The sequence below is a fragment of the Chaetomium strumarium genome (genome assembly GCF_033439665.1).
Source record: "Chaetomium strumarium strain CBS 333.67 chromosome Unknown B0T15scaffold_1, whole genome shotgun sequence".
NCBI lineage: Eukaryota > Fungi > Ascomycota > Sordariomycetes > Sordariales > Chaetomiaceae > Chaetomium > Chaetomium strumarium.
In genome coordinates, this window is record NW_026944429.1 from 4,677,718 (window position 1) to 4,695,447 (window position 17,730).

Sequence of the window (17,730 nt, forward strand, 5' to 3'; positions counted from 1 at the left end):
TGTTTTCCCAGCCTTGTCCGGCACCTGGGTATCATCACTGGGCATTCTGACCGGCTTCTTTTAGACCCCACCCCCGCACCGGTCTGAAGGGTACGCGGTAGGTACCTACTGTGGTAATACATTGTACCAGGGCGTGGGGGACAAGGGTCAAAGGTTGTCCGTTGAGCCGTACCTATTTCACGGGCCGAAGGCGTGCTGGAACGCTAATGGGAAGGGAAAAGGAACTTCCAAACAACTTGTCTGCCCATTGGCCCAGCTGAGCACTCGTGACAAAGGCCACCTGCGTACAGAATTCCCTGGGCGAACTGACCCAGTGAGTTGCACCGAAAGGACTCGAATGTCGAAAGTAACCGAGGCTCCACAACGGGCCGGGGCATCTAATTCCGTGGGACGGCTCCGGTGACACCTGGAATCCACGTGCCTCAATCCATTGTCAAGTGACTATCGCTATTTGTATCGCGATGCGGGGGTTCAAGCAGGTCTCGTGGCAAGAACGCAGCAAGGAAGAAGGTCGCAAATGCAATTCCAAATCCCCGGACGAGCCCAGGATAGCGCCGAAGACAGCCGCTGTCCATGTCCTGACCGGTCGGTGGCTCCTTCCGCGCTCCGTTCTACCGTAGCTCCCCTCGTGCCTCCGGGCCTTCTTCGAGCTCTTGGCCGGCACCGACAGGCACCGAAGTGCCCAAACCGCACCTTCCTGATATTGCAAGCCTGCAGTACACGGCGGGGATTTGGAAGGACGACCCCGGCTTCCAGGTTGCTGCCAACTAGAAGCAAAACGGAAAGCGGATTCCCCGATTGTCGTGATGGAAAATCGTCAATTCCCGCCTTCCATTGTGGCATCCCAGACACCCCGCAGAATGTACACAGCTGTCCAGGATTTACACTAGCAAGCACCGAGATACGCTAAACTCGAAGAGCTGAGCCGGCCCCTTGTCCCTGTAGGTATCTGTATCGCAAGTCACAACAGCAAAGAACCTCTAGGCAACGAGCGTGGAAGGGCCAACCTGCAGAGAGAGCGATTCGCGATTTCGCGGCGGACCCCTTTCCTTGCCGGTATTTCCATTGTCGCATCAGAGGCCGCAGTTCTCGAATGTCAAGGAACGGGCGGTGTCTGTTGTTTTTCTTTGCGGTGTGCCCAGCTCAGCTCAGCGCCCCATGAACTCGGCCCCGGTCATTTCGACTGCCAGACCTGCAAGACAGGCCTGTGGTGGCCGGCATCTAGAGTCCGTGCTGTCCGATTCCGCGGTCCCGGGCTGACCAGGAGCCGCCAGCCGGCGTGGAAAGCGGACGGTGGGAAACGGAGACGAATTCACCGCCTAGCTCAGCTCCGAAGCTTGGGTTCTGAATCTGATGTGTAAGTTATGACCCCCGGAATGCCTCTGTCCATTGTACCATACCTACAGTATGTACATACATACCCGAGCCGCACGAGCCGCACAGACTGTTCGGCACCTGCCTTGTGTTGTAAGCACATGGAAGGTGTGACAGTTGTGTGGCGCTGTGACTGCGCGAAGAAGCAAGCCTGTCTTCCCCCCGTGTCTCAGCCGCTCGTTCACAGTACACGCTTTGGAGAGCATGCCAGCTCTTTCTTGACAAAGGAGGGCGTATGCGCCTCGCATAGAGCACTCGTCGAGCAGCCAACTTCCACCAGTGCTGCCCGTTGAGACATATTCTCCATTGGCGCGGTCGATTTTCGGGCTCTCACCTCCTCCCTCCTGGCTAACCCCCTCGTTGAGGAGAAGGCAGGACTCCGGAGTAGGCCCAAAAAGCAATATCTCGATAATTCGGTCCCGCATATCGCAGCCAGCGCGGTGAGGTCCTCGCACCTGCTAACTGCCCTCAACATCCACGTCCAAATTCGAGACGACCCTTCGCCCTTCCTCTCAGGCCGCCCCCTAAAGAGACCCGGGTGCTTTCAAGTCTGTTGCGCCGCCGAGTCCGAGAAAGACTCGATCAAACGGCTCGGTAGTGTTACCTTGCACGAGTCATGGGCCCAAGGCATTTGCGCGGCGCCTGCAAATCTGTGCCAACTCGCCGGTGACAGCCAAACCACCATTCGTTCGTCTCAAGCTCAAGATGAAAACGATGATGCCCATAGGGTTCGTCTGGAACACCCAGGATATCTACGCCGAAGTGGCCAGCTACCCGGTGGTTCCACCCGAGAAGATCAAGGAGTACTGGACTGGTATTCGAACAGCCCACAGCCCGGAACTTGGCACATGAACTAACACGGGCTTGACAGCCTACACTACTACGTTCCGAAGGCTTTCTGACCCTCGCGCTTTCCGCCTGGAGAACTTCTGGTTCCATGTGTGGGCCAGCGAAAGACTAAGGAACCTGAGCGGTGCCAGGCTCGCCAAGCTCTTCGAGGAGTTCTCGAATGGCCCGATGCTCGTGCCACTTCCCTCGCATGTTAGTGGAAGATACGATGGCACAAAGGTAAGCTGCCTCCACGGTATGCGAAAGGCATGTGAATCTGATCAAACTTCGAGACGTCTGGTCCGGATCAGCGCAGGGTCGGTGGACAGAGCTCCGCCGCTCAACGGCATCGCGATCGCCCAGGCCAAGGCTCTGCGTCTGAGATCAGAAAGGCGCCAACTCCCTCGTCTTCGAGACCACCCCCATCCCACCCCATTCTGAAAAAGACGAGGGGCCCGTCTGTGTCGGGACGGCGGCCAACCGCGAGATTCGTGTCGCCCCTCGGCTCCGGAGATGAAGCCGACCGGGATGGCGGAGCCGGGCCGACCAGCAAGGCCGCGCCTGCCTCAGAGATGGCCCCTCCTGCACGGCCACCCCCAGCGGCGGAGCAGAACGAAATAATAGCTGCTACAGCTGAACCGCCCGCATCCGACGGAACTCCCTCACATCAAGTGCGCCCAAGAACACGTTCGCCCGCCCGGAGACCGGTCGTATCTCAGGAAGAGATGCGGCCGCCTTCCCGTTCACCAGCCACCACCGGTAGGAAGATTGTGGCTACCACGGCCGCATCAAGGAAAAAGCCTGTGATAGTCCGCAGGTCGAGCTCGCAGTCTTCCGCCGGATCTGAGTCTGGCTCGCGTGTGACAGGTTCTGTCACCCCATCTACGCGTTCCGTATCCAGGCGACCGGTTCCGATCCCTTCGCAACTGCTTGGGCCGGGTTCCTCGTCACCACAAACGAGAGACCCCGGGATGAGTGCAAGGGTTGCGGGAAAGCGTCCGGTAAAAACAACAGCGAGCAACCGACCAGTCCCTCAGGACGCTGGCGCACAGGTCGGCGGTCACACCGAGGAACATCTAGTTATGCAGCAAGCGCAGTTGGCGCCCCATTTACAGCAAAGATCGACATTTGATGCGAGGGACAATATCGATTCCCGAGAGGCAGCCCAAGACCGACAAACAGCCGTCCGACTGGCTCCACGTGAACAGGTCTTTGCACCTGTTGCAGGTTTTGTGGTAGACCAGACATCGGGTAACGGAGCACACCCACTAGTGCGTTCCCGCTCAAGCAACATAGCGGTCCCCCTTCGGCTCCGGGAGCCTGGTGTGGCCGTTCTCCCGTCGGAGGCCACAAGCAGCGTAGCAACGTCGACGGCAACAGCTCGGGGACAGTTCGATTCAGAGACCGTCACGTCAGAGCCCCTCGTTCCAGAGGCCAGGGACATACCGGATCGAGTATTGCCATTTGGTTCCCGACAACCTTCCTCTTCTGTCCTCCATCCGAGATTCACCCCGACACCTCCCAACCCGACCCCCCCGATCCCCTTCGGACGGTCAAGGAGCGAACTCACTTTGCTTCTGGAACGGGCGAAGCCGCGAAAGGACGATGGCTCTTAGCTGGAAGGCGTGGGGCAGAGTATCCTCTCCTTCTGATGCTTATTGTTGTTGTAAGCTCTAATACCGACCTTACTGGAAACGGGTTGTTGCTTTTCTCAAGCAAACCATCCTTAGCCTTGTTGATAGCAATCAATTATGGCACAATCATGGCTCTAGCGTATTAGTACCCAAATTTATTGATTTTTCTGGGAGTGTGTCACCCAGGTTAAAGCCAAAGGTTAGACAAACACTGCTTGTGTTGTGCACAAGGGTGATGCACCTTCCTGCACACTTGGTTGCCCTACCTGCTAGGGCTAAGGGTGAGTGTATATACTATGCTGAACTTACCTCTCCGGCTACATGTGCCAGAGAATATGTACCAACATAGCAGGTACAATACCTTGTTGCGGGAGTCACTTAATAATGGGCAATACATCGCTCCTTTTCGGCCCCGGCTCACTGTCTGTACAGGACTAGGGGAAAAATTCAAATTTACATACCTGGTAGGTATGTTTATCTACGTACAACTTGCTTTTGCGGCTTGCCCACCTGACACATGGATCTGGTCCTGTTGCGTCGATATCGGTAAGATATGCAAGCTGTACAAGATAGAGCTCCCAGTTCATCATGCATATTCCGTCTCAATGTCGCGTGAACCTTCCTGCTCAAAACCCCTTTTGAAGGAATTAGCGATGCTGCATCTACGTGAAGCGAATATCAAACTCTAAACCTGTTATCCAACGCCGGGTATATACGCGCGCTAAACGGCTACCTAGGTATTCAGTGCTTCCTCGCTCCCATGTACCCATACCCCGTCCCTTTTCCCCTTATATCCGGGAGGCTATTGCATCCTCTTTCCTATACATACATACCGCCCTGATTTGATTACGAGGTATTAATACCCCACCCACGCCCAACAACCCTGCTTTCAATATCGACATCTCTCCCGTCACCACCAACGAGCACACAAGGTAGGTAAATATATATCTAATAATTAAGCCCAAACATCCTCCTGAGCGGCCCAAACCGTTTCTTCCTTGTCGTCGACGACGCTCCGGCCATGCTCCCTGCCACGGACCCGTCCAAGCTGGTCACTTCCATACCAAGAGATGACACCCGCCGGTGCGGCTGCAGGTGTAAGGGTATGGACCCTCCGCCAAGCGTCCTGGTGCCCAGATTTCCCGACGTAGAAGACCGTCTGTGTTGCGCCGGAGGGAAAAAGCTGCCCCCAACCTCGTGTGGTACAGCGTCGATCAACACGCCATTGGCAGCATTGCCTTCATCAGCATCGCCGGCAACGGTATGCGCGCCCGTTCCCACACCTGGCGGCGGAACCTTCTTGCTCACCCGCTTCTGCAACCGCGGACTCCTAGCCACCGGTACCGCCACTTGGACCGGTGTCTCATCAGCCCCGCCCTCTCCCTCTCCCTCTTCTCCACCATCGCCCGCTGCCCGTTGGCTGCGGATCCGCTCGAGCTGAACCACGCTCCGCTCAAGACGGGTATCCCGCCGCGCAGCGCTCTCGGTGACCGCCGGGCGGCCGATCTTGGCCGTCGCGCTGTCCTTCTTGCGATGGCGCAGGGCAGCCATGATGCTGCTCCGTCTCGAGGTGCGTCCATCCTTGTTGGCCTTGTCAGCAGTTTGCGACGCAGGCGCGGGCGCAATCTGCGAGTTGGGACGCAGTTGGCCCCTGCCTGACCGGGTGCGGCGGACGGTGATGGCGTCTTCTGCCGCGGCGGGGAGTGTCTCCATTGCTGATGCTGCTGCTCCTGTGGGTACCGCTCTGGGATCCTGGGATCCTTCCGACTCTTCCAGTTCTTCCGGAAGTGCGGTACTCGCGAGCGACGCCTCCTTCCGTAGGCTGTGTCCTGCGGAAGCTGCTGAGGCGGCGGTAGCAGTCTTCTGAAGCGGGGCGGGGATCGGTATGACAGGTTCGTCGTCGCTCGAGTCTTCAAAGCGGCTACGGAAGCCGGACGAGATATTGCCGCCGCCTTCTTCGTCGCTCGAGTCGGCAAATCGGCTTGAGAATCGAGAGCCCCCCGACTTGCTGCTGCCCTTTTTTCCCCCGCCGTACGAGAGGCCGAAGGGCATGCGTATGCCGGTGGGGCTCTTCCTCCCAGTGGACGAGCCGCGCAAGGTTGTGCGCATCGGGTTGTTCATGGAAGAGTTAGCCACGGTAGGCTCAGCCCGCCCGGAGCCCCTAGCTGGGGACATAGTCCTTAGTGAGAACGCCTTGGAAGATCGACGATCACCCTGAGTGGACGGGGGAGACATTGGCCTCATGGAGTGACGGAACCCAAAGCCCTGGGCTTTAGCGGACCGGGAACGCTTGAAGCTGCTGACGCTGCCTGTAGAGTCCCGCCGTTCGAGAGGAGGCTGGAAGTCAGACCCGACCTGTGTAGCTGACCTACGGTGTTGTGCTGTTGCTGTTGAAGTGACAGCGGGCGGAGGGGATGAAACGATGCGTTTAGATGTTGCTTGAGATGTCGCCACCTGAGGATCACGGGCGCTAGCCCCCGAGCCGTCCGCCCGCATAGACTTTCGCAAACGGGATCCATGGGCCGGGATGACCGTAGGGTGTTGTTCGGGCTCGGCTCGCATCGTCTTCCGCATGGCAGGGATCTCCGGGCCCTCCCCAGTCCACCGTTCGCCAGGCTTGATCATGTAGCTGCGTTCCGGATCTGCCGACGATTCCTTTTCCGGTTGTGCTGCTGACTGCTGCGCCATGTGCTGCGTTATGTGTGCGGCCAGTGCCTTCCGTTCAGAATTCCTGCGTTCGATCGACTTCTTTTTCTTCGGCCTTGTTTCGGACTTGACATCTTCCAGATCCGCGTCAATGCCTGCCTCTTCTCTTGCCTCTCTTTCCAGCTGCGCCCGCTTCTCTGCTGTGAGACTCTTCCAATACGCCTTGATCTTCTCCCATTCATCCTCTGGCGCCTCTACGTCTGGTGATCCAACCACGGTAGTGGCTGAGGAGATCTCGGTCTGGAGCTTGCGAGTTTCCTCAGCGGGCTTGGGAGAAGAGACCTGTTTCCGTGGGTTCTCAGTCTGCGTTGCTGCGCGAGCGTCCTGCCTCAACGGACTCTCCACTACAGCATCGAGGGACTGGAAGCCATCGCCACTGATCTCCGAAAGATCTTCGTAAGCATCACTGTAGATGCTGCTCTCAGAATCGCTCGAGTCTTCCGCTGTTGTGGGCTGGGCGGCTGGAACAGCTGGTTGCGCTAACCCGGTATCTGTTGAGGTGGCCTCCCCTGCTTTAGCGACGTTCGGGCTTTGCGTGTCTCCTCCCTGAGCCGAGGCAGGAGGAGAATGGTCCGAATCATCTCCTGGGAAGCCGCCGGGAACAGTCACGACAGCTTCCAGAGGCGATTTGTCTTCTTCAACGACAGGCGTCGGGCGTGACACAGAGATCGTAGGAATATCCGGTTCGGACGACCAGTTCTGCTCCTGCTCCTCGGGGGACCGAGGAGAGAGCGTCTCCTGACCAGCTCGTACTACTGAGTGGCTGGCGAGTGCTTCGGGTGTGGCAGCACGTAGTGCAGCGGTTGAATCTGGCTGATGTCCAGGACCTGTACTCGGTAAGGGGGCCTCTGGGTCGAACTCGGAACTAATCAGAGAGCTGACGTCTGAACTATCACTAAAGTAGCCGGTGCCCTCCACGCTTGTCACGACCGGGGGTAAGGGTTCGCCAGGAATCAAGGCCTGTTCCGCGTGCCTGGAGCTTTGCTGCATTTTCACATCCCCATTGGCCAAGATCGGGCCGATAGCATGATCATTGCTGGAACCAAACGGTGGGCTGGGGAGTAATGATGAGCTGTACCGGGTCTCTGCCTTCGGTCGAACAAGTGGCCGCTCGGACCGATCTGGGCTGCTATCACGCGGCTTGCGATTCCTCACGCTGCCAAAGCTCGGCAGAGTCGGCCGCGGTTTCATCAATCCATCATCGTCATCAAGAGGCGGCAAATCTCTCGGACTGCGACCGAGGCTCGTGAGCCAGCTGTGACGGTTGGCGTGAAGCGGATCGGAAACCACTGGTGAGCCATTCCGGTTGGTTGAGGCAGAATCGCCCGCCGTTTCGGCCGCGCCGTCCTCGAAACTCACGCGAACAGATTTCTTGCGTCCCACAGGAGCATCTTGGTTGGCACTCCCAGAAGCCTCGGACGACTCTCCGGAAGGTGATGCGCCCCTCGTTGGGCTGATCTGTTTCAGGGCTGACTTCCTGGGTGAGACTGATCGAGGCGGTGGCGAGTGCTTGACTGTCAGATTATCCTGTACTGGGCCGAAATGCGCCTGGCGAGCGGGGCTGCTCGATTGCGGGCGCTCGCGGGAGACAAGCCGAACCTCAGCAGCAGGCTTTGACTCGCCGTCTTCGGAGATATCGACAAAGCTGGTGTTGAGCCTCAGATCGGCTCGAGCCTTCGCAGGACTTCCCGGAGAGCGCTTTGACGGCACGATCCCTTCCTGAGGAGGATGTGCGGACTCATCAGTCTCGCCGACTAACCCTGCGTGTACCCTCCGTCTCCTAGGCACTGCATCCAACGCATCCGAAATGGCATTCTGGCTTTTCCTCTTGTCTTCGGCGTCCTCCGCTTCTGGCTCTTCCCGGACCACAGAGGGCTGTCGCCTCACCGCATACTGCGCCGAGTCCGGGACAGGTATCCGAGCCGACTCCGTTGAGCTTTGAGACTGTCGCTGGCCCACTCTCTTCGCGTCGATCCTCGGCGAACTGATGATTGCCTTCACCGGTGGGTCTTCCGCAGCCACACGAGTGTCATGTATGGGGCCTGCCTCTATGGCATGCGTGGGCTGAACCTGTCGCTCCGGCTGTGGTTGTGACAGCGCATCCGGTGGTCGAATCTCCGAGGGAGCAGCAGAGGAGGGTCCACTCTTATTGCGACCCATTGTCCCCGCAGCTAGATGGGAACCGGCTCTTTGAGGGCGCTGTTTCTTTTTCGTCGAGCCGGTTCGTTGATGGGAGGCATTGAGAGGCGCCTGGTTGACGGGCATCAAGTCTGCTTGTCGCACCATCCGTCGCGAATTGGGGTCGTATACTAGTTCCTGACTTGAAGTATTTTGGCTCCTCCCAGTTGGTGCTGCCCCTTGCCCTCTTGGCTGCTGCTTAACCCGCGGTGCTTGGCCTGCGTGGTGTTCTTCGACGAACGGTTGCGCCTGGCTTGTGCGGGCTGAGGTTTGCGTCGTGGCAGACGTGCCAGGTATCAGGGCCAAGTTCGCGGAACCGCGCCTTGTCCGCGCCGGGTAGGAGAAGTTGATTGAGGACGCCTGACTATCTGGCCTTGCTCCATCAGACGGACTCCCCTCGTGCGCGACAAGCTGCAGCGGACTTGACGGCGGACTAGCCATGGCCGGATCCGTTCTACGGACGCTCCCAAGGTCCCCTACTTTCGCGCCGCCAAACCAAGATGGCGCATCCCTGGAAGCAAGCTTCTGAGAGGCAAGGCGTACGGGGCTGGCTCCCATGTGGATGCTGTTTGCCTTCCGAATCTGCACCGTGTCCATATTTTTGGGCAGCGCCGGGACCGGTGGCATATCGTCCTTGACGTTGTAAGACAGACTTCGATGGTGGCCGGAGCCGCTGCTACCGGGCCGGTGCGGACTCGGGGTTCGAAAGGTTCGCTCGGTCATTGACCCGCTGCTTCCTCGCCTTTGGAGCCCAGACTGGTCGCGGGTCTGCCCCGATGCCGTACGAGTGGATGCGACGGATGCGCTCCGGCGCACAGTCCGTTTCGTCTGCACGTCTTCTACGCGCGTCGGTGTCGCGGGCCGCGCGCGGAGGGCGGCGGCAGCCGCAGCGGCCGACAAGGAGGCATTCGACTCGTGGCGTTTGAAGACAGTCGCAGCAGCTGTGGTAGCATTGGGATCCGCAGTCGCCGCTGTTAGGGGCTGTCGAGGGCGCGGCATCATACGTCAGCATCCTGCGACAACAGTCCTAGGTATAAGGGTCGACAAATGTCCACGCAACAACAGAAATTGGACAAGTCCATAGAAGACTCGGAAAAGAAAGGCGCCCGAGTCATGGGCACAATCCCCCCCGGAAACATGAAGTGGCGATCAAAGGAACGGGGAAAGAGCAATGACGACATACCGGATTCGGTGCGCGGTGCCTTCGGGAGCCAAACATCCTTGCAGATGCGGCTGGGCATGCGGTCGCTACCTCCTCGTCTCGGAGCTCATAGGATAAGATAAACTTGTGGGCGTGTGGAAATGCCGGATGTAAGAATGGTTCAGAAAAGGGAAGGGGAAAAAACAAGGAAGATGGCGTTGGGCGACAGATGGGATGAACGGCACCAGCACGCAGGGCCCCTGTTCCCTTTTCTTTCGTCCAACGCAGCCGAGAGTCATGCAGTGCTTTTCGGCAGTCGTCCGGGGGTTGGGTGCGTCAGGGGTAATTGAGTGGAGCTATGTTACATTGGATACCATACCGTACGGCAAAAGTTACCATAGGGCAGGGCTCCACGTATTCCAGTAGGTAGGTATTTACGGATTATAAACTACTAGTACATAGTGTAATAGCGTTCATCCGCCGCCGTAACATCCTCAAGAAATGATAAGCTCCGATTGCCTGATACATGATCCATATTAATCTCTGACGGCACTAGGTAGGTACTTTTCATGTAAACCGTCTGCCTTACAGGAAATCATCGATCATGCATGATGCAGTGCTCGAAATAGCCAGCTCTGTATTTCTGCTCGGTACCTCTTACGTTGTCTAGATGAACTCAAGAGTACAACGTAGCACGGCTCTAGGATTCACCCCAATGTCTGATGCACTTGACAAAAGTCACCAAGCAATTCTTGCAAACGTCTTGGGGGAAGTCTGACATTCCACTATACATAACTAGCCTCGCCAACCTCAAGATCAAGCATGACAAAGCACGCTGAGGCTACGGCCCATACATTTTCATTCCGCTTTTCCATGAGCGGTATGCGCAGTGGAAAGTTCGGAGGTGTGACGCTGAAAGGGGGACTCGCTGCAGGAGGTTGAGGTTGGAGAAACAGTCGCTGTCAAGAAGCAATGCAGGACCGTAGTCCAGCGTCCCAGATTCCCGTCCTCGACCACACGTCCTCTCAGGATCGAGCGGCCCCACTCTGCCCGACAAGAAGCCGACAGTATCGCCACGGATCATCAGTAAATGATCCTGAGGCTCTCCAGCATGCCGCCCATCCCTCCCTAATCCTGATCTCCGCTCGCACCGCGTAACATGCGTCAAGCGATATCAGATGTAGATGCTTGTATCTGTACGGCATGGAGGTTCGGGGGCGCCCAGCGAGCCTAACATGCACTAACACCGTGGACCCGGGCTTACGTCCCACCTCCATCTCGGACAGCCGTGGTGCCGCCCGGATTGGTTGGAACATCCGGCAACGGTTCCGGAATGTCATCCCCGTCCTCAGCGGCTACCTCCTCTTCCATGACGTACTCCTCGTCCTCGTAATACTCGTCGTCGTCATAATAACCCTCGCCTTGACTTCCGTGGTCGTACTGATCTCCTGACGCTCCATGGTTGTACGCGGGATGAAGAGAATCTTGAGCGGTGCTACTCGCCTTTGGAAGCTTGCTGTTTTTCTTCCCCTTGTTCTTCCCCTTCTTCAACCGCTGCAAGTGAGCTTTCCGTTGCTCTTCCAACTGCCGTTGCTTGCGCTCCTTCATCTCGTATTGCCGAACCAAGGCCTCCGGAGGATGTCCGAAGATAGCCTCGTACTCACAGAAGTGGCAAATCCAGATATCCTCGGGTTTAGGCGGGTGCCGTTTGTTGTGGAGCTGAGTTTGTCGGCGACGGGCCCTCGCCGCCGCCAGATATTCTTTCGTAGCACTTCTACGCGTGCTCTTCTGGGGCGGGGCTGGCTGTTGGTCTTTGCCAGCGACCCCAGCTCTGGACGCCGTCTCCCTGGCTCGGGAATCGGCGCCTTGGCCTGTTTCCTGTGAAGACTGTCCAGCATGGCTGGGTTGAGAAGGACGAGGCCAGTTCTCTCTGCCTTGGCCCACGGCGGCTGGCTGATGCGGCGGCATCCCGGGCCAAGCCAACGATCCAGGCACCTGAGAGTCGCATGTGAATGTGAACTGCGTCGAGGCTGCGCTGCGCTTCTGGGCGGATTGCTGCTGTAAGAGACTGATATTCTCCTGCCCCTGGTGTGGGGGAAGCTTTTCTGCATTGGCGATGGCATTCGAGATGATTCCAGTGCTTTCACCTTTGCAGCCTGTCAGTGACTGACTTTCCCGCACAAATTCCTGACTTACTTGTCACATTGCCCAACGGAACCGCGCGCGACCTGCTGACCCTCCCGGTACCGGTCCAACCAGTAGTTGAGTCGTACGTCGGTCGCTGCGTGTTTCTGTTGCTCCTGGGCCGGCCATACCTACCTCGTCCAGGTCCAGGAACATTGTGCACATTTGACGCGAAGCTTCCAGCGCTGTGACAAGGCGTGCATGTTGAATTCGACGCCTCACCTCCACCCTCGACGGAATGAGCACCTGTGACCGGAGTGCCCGTTCCCGTAACAGAATCTGTCCCAGCATGGGCTCCGCTCAGGGCAGAGTCACCGGCGGTCGGGATCTTCCTCTTCTTATTATTAGTATTCTCAAAGGGGTCGTACGGATCAGCTGAAGCCGGTGTCGATGAGAGCGGTAGCGAATCTGAATATCGCCCATGGTCTGATTTCGAACGTGTCGCAAGGTTTGGATGTTGCAGGCCCGCCTGTCCTGCAACACCTTTCCCAGTTGTAGGTTTGTTTCCGTCACGGTCGTTACCCAATCCAGTCTCCTGTTGTTGCCGCTGCTCGAGATATGATTCGTTTCCGCGGGCATGCACTGAGATAGGATCGGAATGCTCCTCTATCAGCGAATATGGGTACTGGAACACGGGTGCTGTGCTTTGCGGGAGTGGCGGATATTGAATCGAATCGGCAACCTCAGGGGACAGACGCTCTCTCAGCCGCCGCTTGGGCAGCGGCCGGATGGGTCGGTTGGGGAAAAGTGCCGCCATGGATTCGGTAGCCATTTTGAGGGCCTGATCGTGTGCTATTTGGGGTGCTGGTGCGCGCCGAGTTAGCGTCCAAGTGACACCTAGGACGACGGAAGCCAAGGCGAAGGCATAGACGACGGGAGCATGGCCAGCAGCTCCTCGCGCTGCGGACAGGACAGGAAAGATCTTCCGTAATGTTTCCATCATCTTGACAGCGGTATCTGTGCACAACAGAAAGGCAAGACAGTTCCGCTGGCTGCCCGAAAGGGAAGGAGCGGGGTGACTGTTGTGAACTTGTGGGGGCGTTGAATGCAGGCGCACTGCAATTGAATGCGCATGAAGAATGGAAGGTTTATACTGAATGAATGGGCACGTGAGGAAGGTGCAGGAGGGTAGACATACTCATCGAACCTCACATAGTACCCAAAATGTTTGAAAACCCGTCGAGCCTAACAACGCCCGATTGCAGGTCCTCCTCCCGGTGAACTATTCCGGCTGCTGCAACCACAGCGGGCCCGGGTGTGAGCGTGCAAGCTTCCAGCTTACACCTCTCGGCGGGTGTGTGTTGTGGCGGCAAACCGCCGTTGGATGAGGTCGGATACTAGGTGGAGGTCGGGCGTTGCTTTGGTTGCCGAAGCTATGCTTTCGAAGAACCTTATTAGCCTCTATCCTGAATATGGTGACAATGTGATGAAAGGCTCCTAAGAGTCCCAAAGACCAGAGAGAGGCCGGTAGATACTGGAAAGACCTTCCAGGCCTCCTGGTGCGGTGGGAATGACCCCTGGTGTCCGGCCGGTCTCTCTCGGCGGGCTGGGATCCCGGGGCGGGGCCGGATTCGGTCAATATGTGGTCCAACACCTACCTTCTGGAGGGATTTGTGATCTATGATCTAAGGTTTGGGTGGCTTTACAATCGAATACCCTGCAAAGCAAATCTGAGGGGCCAAGATGAGGGGTTATTTGAATGCACGATAGCAAGTTGATGGTGGGGAGCCGAGCGATTAGCAATGTGGTGGTGACTGACGCAGGTTCTGTGGAGGAATGGCCGTGCTGGCATGACCTAAACTTGACTCGGAAGATTACATAAGCGAATCAAGCCCCGACTGTGGAACTCCCGGCCCGGGGTGTTCCGGATGCGCTTGCACGCGGGGCTGAGATGGGACCGTAATAATAAACAAGCATTCACCTCTGGATTCAGTTTCAAGCAAGTTGACGCAACTTGTGTGCCAAACATATCTCCCAGGCTCTCTCCTCCAGAGATTCCCCAAGGTCAACCGAACCCCTCCCGCCTTCACAGCAGACAACAACCCGCAAGACGAAGAATGAGCGGTTGCGGTCACGGTGCGTGCCTAATCGCAAAGGCCGCATGGGTCGATGAATTGCTCACAACTCTTTCGCATACGTTCTGGCTCTCCCTTCTGTCCGCCTCTGAGCGTCATGTCAAGTACTCATCTCAGTTTCGACTCCAACATATTAGCTGCAGACGATGCCCTGATGGACGATTCGCGTTGTGAGGCTACAGTACGGAGTACGCACTGTGCCCAGTTCCTGACCAGGATGCGGCTTTGACCCGCAAATTTCCCGATGTGGCTTGGGATGGGGAGAGGGGGAGCGCAGAATGGCCCCGCACGAGCCGACTGCCCCAGCGCAGTCTGCCAAAAATTGCTGCCGCAGAGCAAGCTTCGGGGAGTGTGTGCGGCACTGGCTCAAAGCGCTCCAACCCACCAGGCCAGGGCACCTTCAAGTTCTCTCTATCCCCTATGCTCTCCTCCGCCATCGCACCAACGGTTCGCGCCCTCCTCTGACAGCGGTACGGGCAGTTGTTTCTGCAACGGAATTACCTAGTCATGAAAGCATATTGTTTACTTCCAAGGCACACTGTGGATTTCATCCGAACAGTCTGACCCTCGAGGCGCTACCTACCTACCTTACATCACGGCCGTGGCCAACGACGCCGTGTCTCTCGCCTCTCCCCTTACCCGCGGCGTCGCGATCCTCTCCTCCCCTTAGCTACTCTACCTGCCCCTACCGGTATATTACCGCGATTGACCTTAGGGAGAGCAATTGAGCAGCTTGCACCCGTATTGGCCTCAGGGCTACCGCGTTGGCTCAATCGTCCCATGTCGCCGTCGACCGTCCGAGTCAGCTCATCTCCATCCTCTCTCCTAACAGGAGCCTGCGCGCAATATTCGATACCAATCTAGAAATCTCCTACCGACCATCTGTACTCTCGAGGAGACCGCTCCAAAGCATCGCTTGCGAGCCGTCAATTGCTTGCGCCGCGCGTCGCCAAACGCGCGTTCGGTCGCCGGCCTCCGTGCGACAACGTCAACAACAAATCGACTGTTACATACGAGCCTTCAACGTTAGTCCAAAGCAACAGTCTGATACGAGACCGCCCAACTGAAGCAGACCCAGAATTCCCCAGTCTCGATCACTAATTGTCTAACCGTCCGCCCATTTCCCTCGTCCAACGAATCTCTCCATTACACACATCATCCTTTCCTGCCCTGTCATTGCGGCATTTGCTGCAAACAATGGCAGGAGCAGACCCTAGACGGTCGTCAAGAGCGCGGGCAACGCAATCACAGTCACAAATATCTTCCACTGCCTCGAGCGTCTCGGGACGCCTCGAGCGAAGCTCTCGGCACTTCAACAAAGGCGGCTCGCCGCAGAAGTCGACTTCGACAGGCTCGCTTTCATCGGAGCCACCAGAAGACACGATCACAGCCGAGGACTTAGTCACCACACGTCGTCGCACTCGCGGACAAGCCGAAGAGAGAGATCGAACAGCACCTAAAGCACAAGCAATCGCCATGACGAACGGGGACGGCGATGTCCAGGAAGAGGACGAGGCTGTCCGCTGCGTCTGCGGTAACGACGAGTATCAAGGGCCGCCGCCACTGGATGAGGACTCTAAACACGGCTTCAAACATGGCTTCGATCTCGATTCCTTTTTCTCGGCCGACGTCACCGACGACACTGCTGGGTTGTTTGTGCAGTGCGATATCTGCAAAGTCTGGCAGCACGGCGGGTGTGTCGGGATTATGACTGAGGAATCAAGCCCCGATGAGTATTTCTGCGAGCAATGTCGCGCCGATTTACATAAGCTTTGGACGGCAAGCAATGGGTAAGCCCTACCTCCACGTTGTCTGGGAGTTCTCAGCTTGGTGTCTCTGCTAGTGATCGGGTGCTCATCTGCACGGTTTGGTCTGGGCAGCGCACTGGTGATGATGTCTCCTGCGGCTCTCCCTATCTTGAGCTCTTCCAAAGATAGGCTTGAACTGGTCTCCTATGCTAACAGCATGACTTGCAGAAGCGTATTCTCACACTATCTTCCACTGAAGCGGAACGCAAGAACAACATCACGAGCAGCGTCGCTGAACAAGGACACAGCGCGTTCCCCGACCAAAGAGAAAGACAGCCGGAACGGGCGAGCATCATCCAGCAATCAGACGTCGAAGCGACGCTCGACGCTGAACAGCAGAGAAGCTGGGTATGACGAAGCAGAGGCTCTCAGGCGGGCAATCGAAGCCAGCAAAGAAGATGCGCTCCCTGAGCAACTCGAGAATGGGAGTAGACGACCAAAACGGGGAAGAAGTGACAGCCAAGAGTATGGTTCATCCTGTGTGCTGGCCACCATGCTGTATCGCTAACGATGCACAGGAAACCGGAGAATGTGAAACGTCACAAAACGAGTTCCCGGTCATCGTCGCCTCTATCCGATAAGAACGCCGAAGATTCAGACGAAGCCGATGCCACCGGCCGTAACGGGGCATCAAAATCGAAGTTGCGGAGCCGGGCAGCATCGCGCACTCAGCGAGTCGAAAAAGCATCCGAGAAGGAGGAACGAGAGCGACTACGAACCGAGGCAGCCAGCAAACGGAAAGGAAGGGCTGAGCGTCGGCGAGCTGATGGTATGGCATCTTCAGTTTCCGTGAGGATACACAATACTCACGGGGATACAGATTCAGATCCTTCTGAAGAAATGCCCCTGGCAGCTCGGGCAGCGGCGAACAGGACAGCCCAGGCTGCAGGCGGACCGAATGCGACAGGCATCACCACGACAGAAGCGGTTGGACCTGCAGCGGCAGGTGAGCCACCGGCTACATCAAACCCAGCTCCCGACACCCCGCCCACAGTACCCGTACAGGCCAAGGTCGACAAGAAGAGGTCCCACAAGAAGAAAGGAAGGAACCAGTATACTCGGGATCGTGATGCTCACGAGGATGACTCGCCCGGGAGGTCCCAGTCGCGTGATATTCAAAGGGATGACCACGGCCCACCAAGCGGCGGAAAAGCGGCCGGGGAGGGGCACGGGAAAGCAAATTCGAGACAGAAAGGAGGCATGAGCAGCAAAATCACCATGAACGACATGAAGAGGAGGGCAGCAGCGCTGCTGGACTTCATCTCTAGAACACAAGTGGAGCTGGCCGGCGAGTCATTCGCAGGAACGACAGCTGGGACGACAAACAGCGCTAATGACACCCCCCTGGGGACTTCGGAGAAAGCCGAAGATGGAGTCGACCCACCCCCGGCGCTGGTTTCCGGAGAGGACGGGCAACCACGATCGGAAAAGGACTTCAAGGAGCTCGGATGTATGGAGATGATGGACACCCTCACGCGGCGGCTGGTCAAATGGCAACAACAGTATGCCACTTAGTGTGGTACCAAGTTATCTTGTCTGTGGTCATGTATATCACGGGACGCGGTCTTCGCTCCCATATCTGTGCATTTGACAGGCGTTGGCGGGCTTTCTGACTTTCGGCTGTGGCGTTTGGATTACAAGGGCGCAAAGCATGGCGCATGTGGCATGGCCGCTCGGGGTATACACAGTTTACTTCATTTGCTAGCCCTGTCAACGGGCAGATCGCCGCTGTTCTGGGACAGGAACGGATGGGGCTAATTTTCTGGGAGGTTTGTTTCTCAAAGAGTGTGTGGTCAGCTAGC

The 17,730-nt window shown here is 57.3% G+C and overlaps 4 protein-coding genes across 4 annotated transcripts; 2 read left to right on the forward strand and 2 right to left on the reverse strand.

Annotated features, from left to right (window-relative positions):
- The first annotated feature begins 1,939 nt into the window (after positions 1–1,939).
- B0T15DRAFT_49845 (uncharacterized protein) lies at positions 1,940–4,031 on the forward strand. The gene is made up of 3 exons (XM_062867316.1): positions 1,940–2,188; positions 2,246–2,442; positions 2,496–4,031. The coding sequence occupies exons 1-3, from the start codon at positions 2,080–2,082 to the stop codon at positions 3,816–3,818; spliced, it is 1,629 nt and encodes a 542-aa protein (XP_062726564.1). The 5' UTR covers positions 1,940–2,079; the 3' UTR covers positions 3,819–4,031.
- A 623-nt stretch (positions 4,032–4,654) lies between these two features.
- On the reverse strand, positions 4,655–10,082 carry B0T15DRAFT_49898 (uncharacterized protein). Its single transcript, XM_062867327.1, has 2 exons — positions 9,904–10,082; positions 4,655–9,701 (listed from the first exon to the last, which is right to left on the reverse strand). Exons 1-2 carry the CDS (start codon positions 9,937–9,939, stop codon positions 4,785–4,787), a joined length of 4,953 nt encoding a protein of 1,650 aa, XP_062726565.1. The 5' UTR covers positions 9,940–10,082; the 3' UTR covers positions 4,655–4,784.
- A 951-nt stretch (positions 10,083–11,033) lies between these two features.
- On the reverse strand, positions 11,034–13,241 carry B0T15DRAFT_49926 (uncharacterized protein). Its single transcript, XM_062867334.1, has 3 exons — positions 13,193–13,241; positions 12,058–12,849; positions 11,034–12,008 (listed from the first exon to the last, which is right to left on the reverse strand). The coding sequence occupies exons 2-3, from the start codon at positions 12,815–12,817 to the stop codon at positions 11,122–11,124; spliced, it is 1,647 nt and encodes a 548-aa protein (XP_062726566.1). The 5' UTR covers positions 12,818–12,849; positions 13,193–13,241; the 3' UTR covers positions 11,034–11,121.
- Positions 13,242–15,083: 1,842 nt separating this feature from the next.
- Positions 15,084–17,708, forward strand: B0T15DRAFT_49940 (uncharacterized protein). The gene is made up of 4 exons (XM_062867338.1): positions 15,084–15,910; positions 16,097–16,393; positions 16,447–16,697; positions 16,749–17,708. The coding sequence occupies exons 1-4, from the start codon at positions 15,318–15,320 to the stop codon at positions 17,441–17,443; spliced, it is 1,836 nt and encodes a 611-aa protein (XP_062726567.1). The 5' UTR covers positions 15,084–15,317; the 3' UTR covers positions 17,444–17,708.
- The last annotated feature ends 22 nt before the right edge of the window (positions 17,709–17,730 follow it).

Coding starts and splice junctions, on each gene's coding strand:
- B0T15DRAFT_49898 (XM_062867327.1), bottom strand. CDS start 9,939: ATGTTTGGCTCCCGAAGGCACCGCGCACCGAATCCG. Junction 9,702..9,903: donor GGCACCGCGCACCGAATCCG/GTATGTCGTCAT, acceptor CGCCCTCGACAG/CCCCTAACAGCGGCGACTGC.
- B0T15DRAFT_49845 (XM_062867316.1), top strand. CDS start 2,080: ATGAAAACGATGATGCCCATAGGGTTCGTCTGGAACACCCAGGATATC. Junction 2,189..2,245: donor GATCAAGGAGTACTGGACTG/GTATTCGAACAG, acceptor CGGGCTTGACAG/CCTACACTACTACGTTCCGA. Junction 2,443..2,495: donor GAAGATACGATGGCACAAAG/GTAAGCTGCCTC, acceptor TCAAACTTCGAG/ACGTCTGGTCCGGATCAGCG.
- B0T15DRAFT_49926 (XM_062867334.1), bottom strand. CDS start 12,817: ATGGCTACCGAATCCATGGCGGCACTTTTCCCCAACCGACCCATCCGG. Junction 12,009..12,057: donor TCCGTTGGGCAATGTGACAA/GTAAGTCAGGAA, acceptor CAGGCTGCAAAG/GTGAAAGCACTGGAATCATC.
- B0T15DRAFT_49940 (XM_062867338.1), top strand. CDS start 15,318: ATGGCAGGAGCAGACCCTAGACGGTCGTCAAGAGCGCGGGCAACGCAA. Junction 15,911..16,096: donor CTTTGGACGGCAAGCAATGG/GTAAGCCCTACC, acceptor CATGACTTGCAG/AAGCGTATTCTCACACTATC. Junction 16,394..16,446: donor GGAAGAAGTGACAGCCAAGA/GTATGGTTCATC, acceptor AACGATGCACAG/GAAACCGGAGAATGTGAAAC.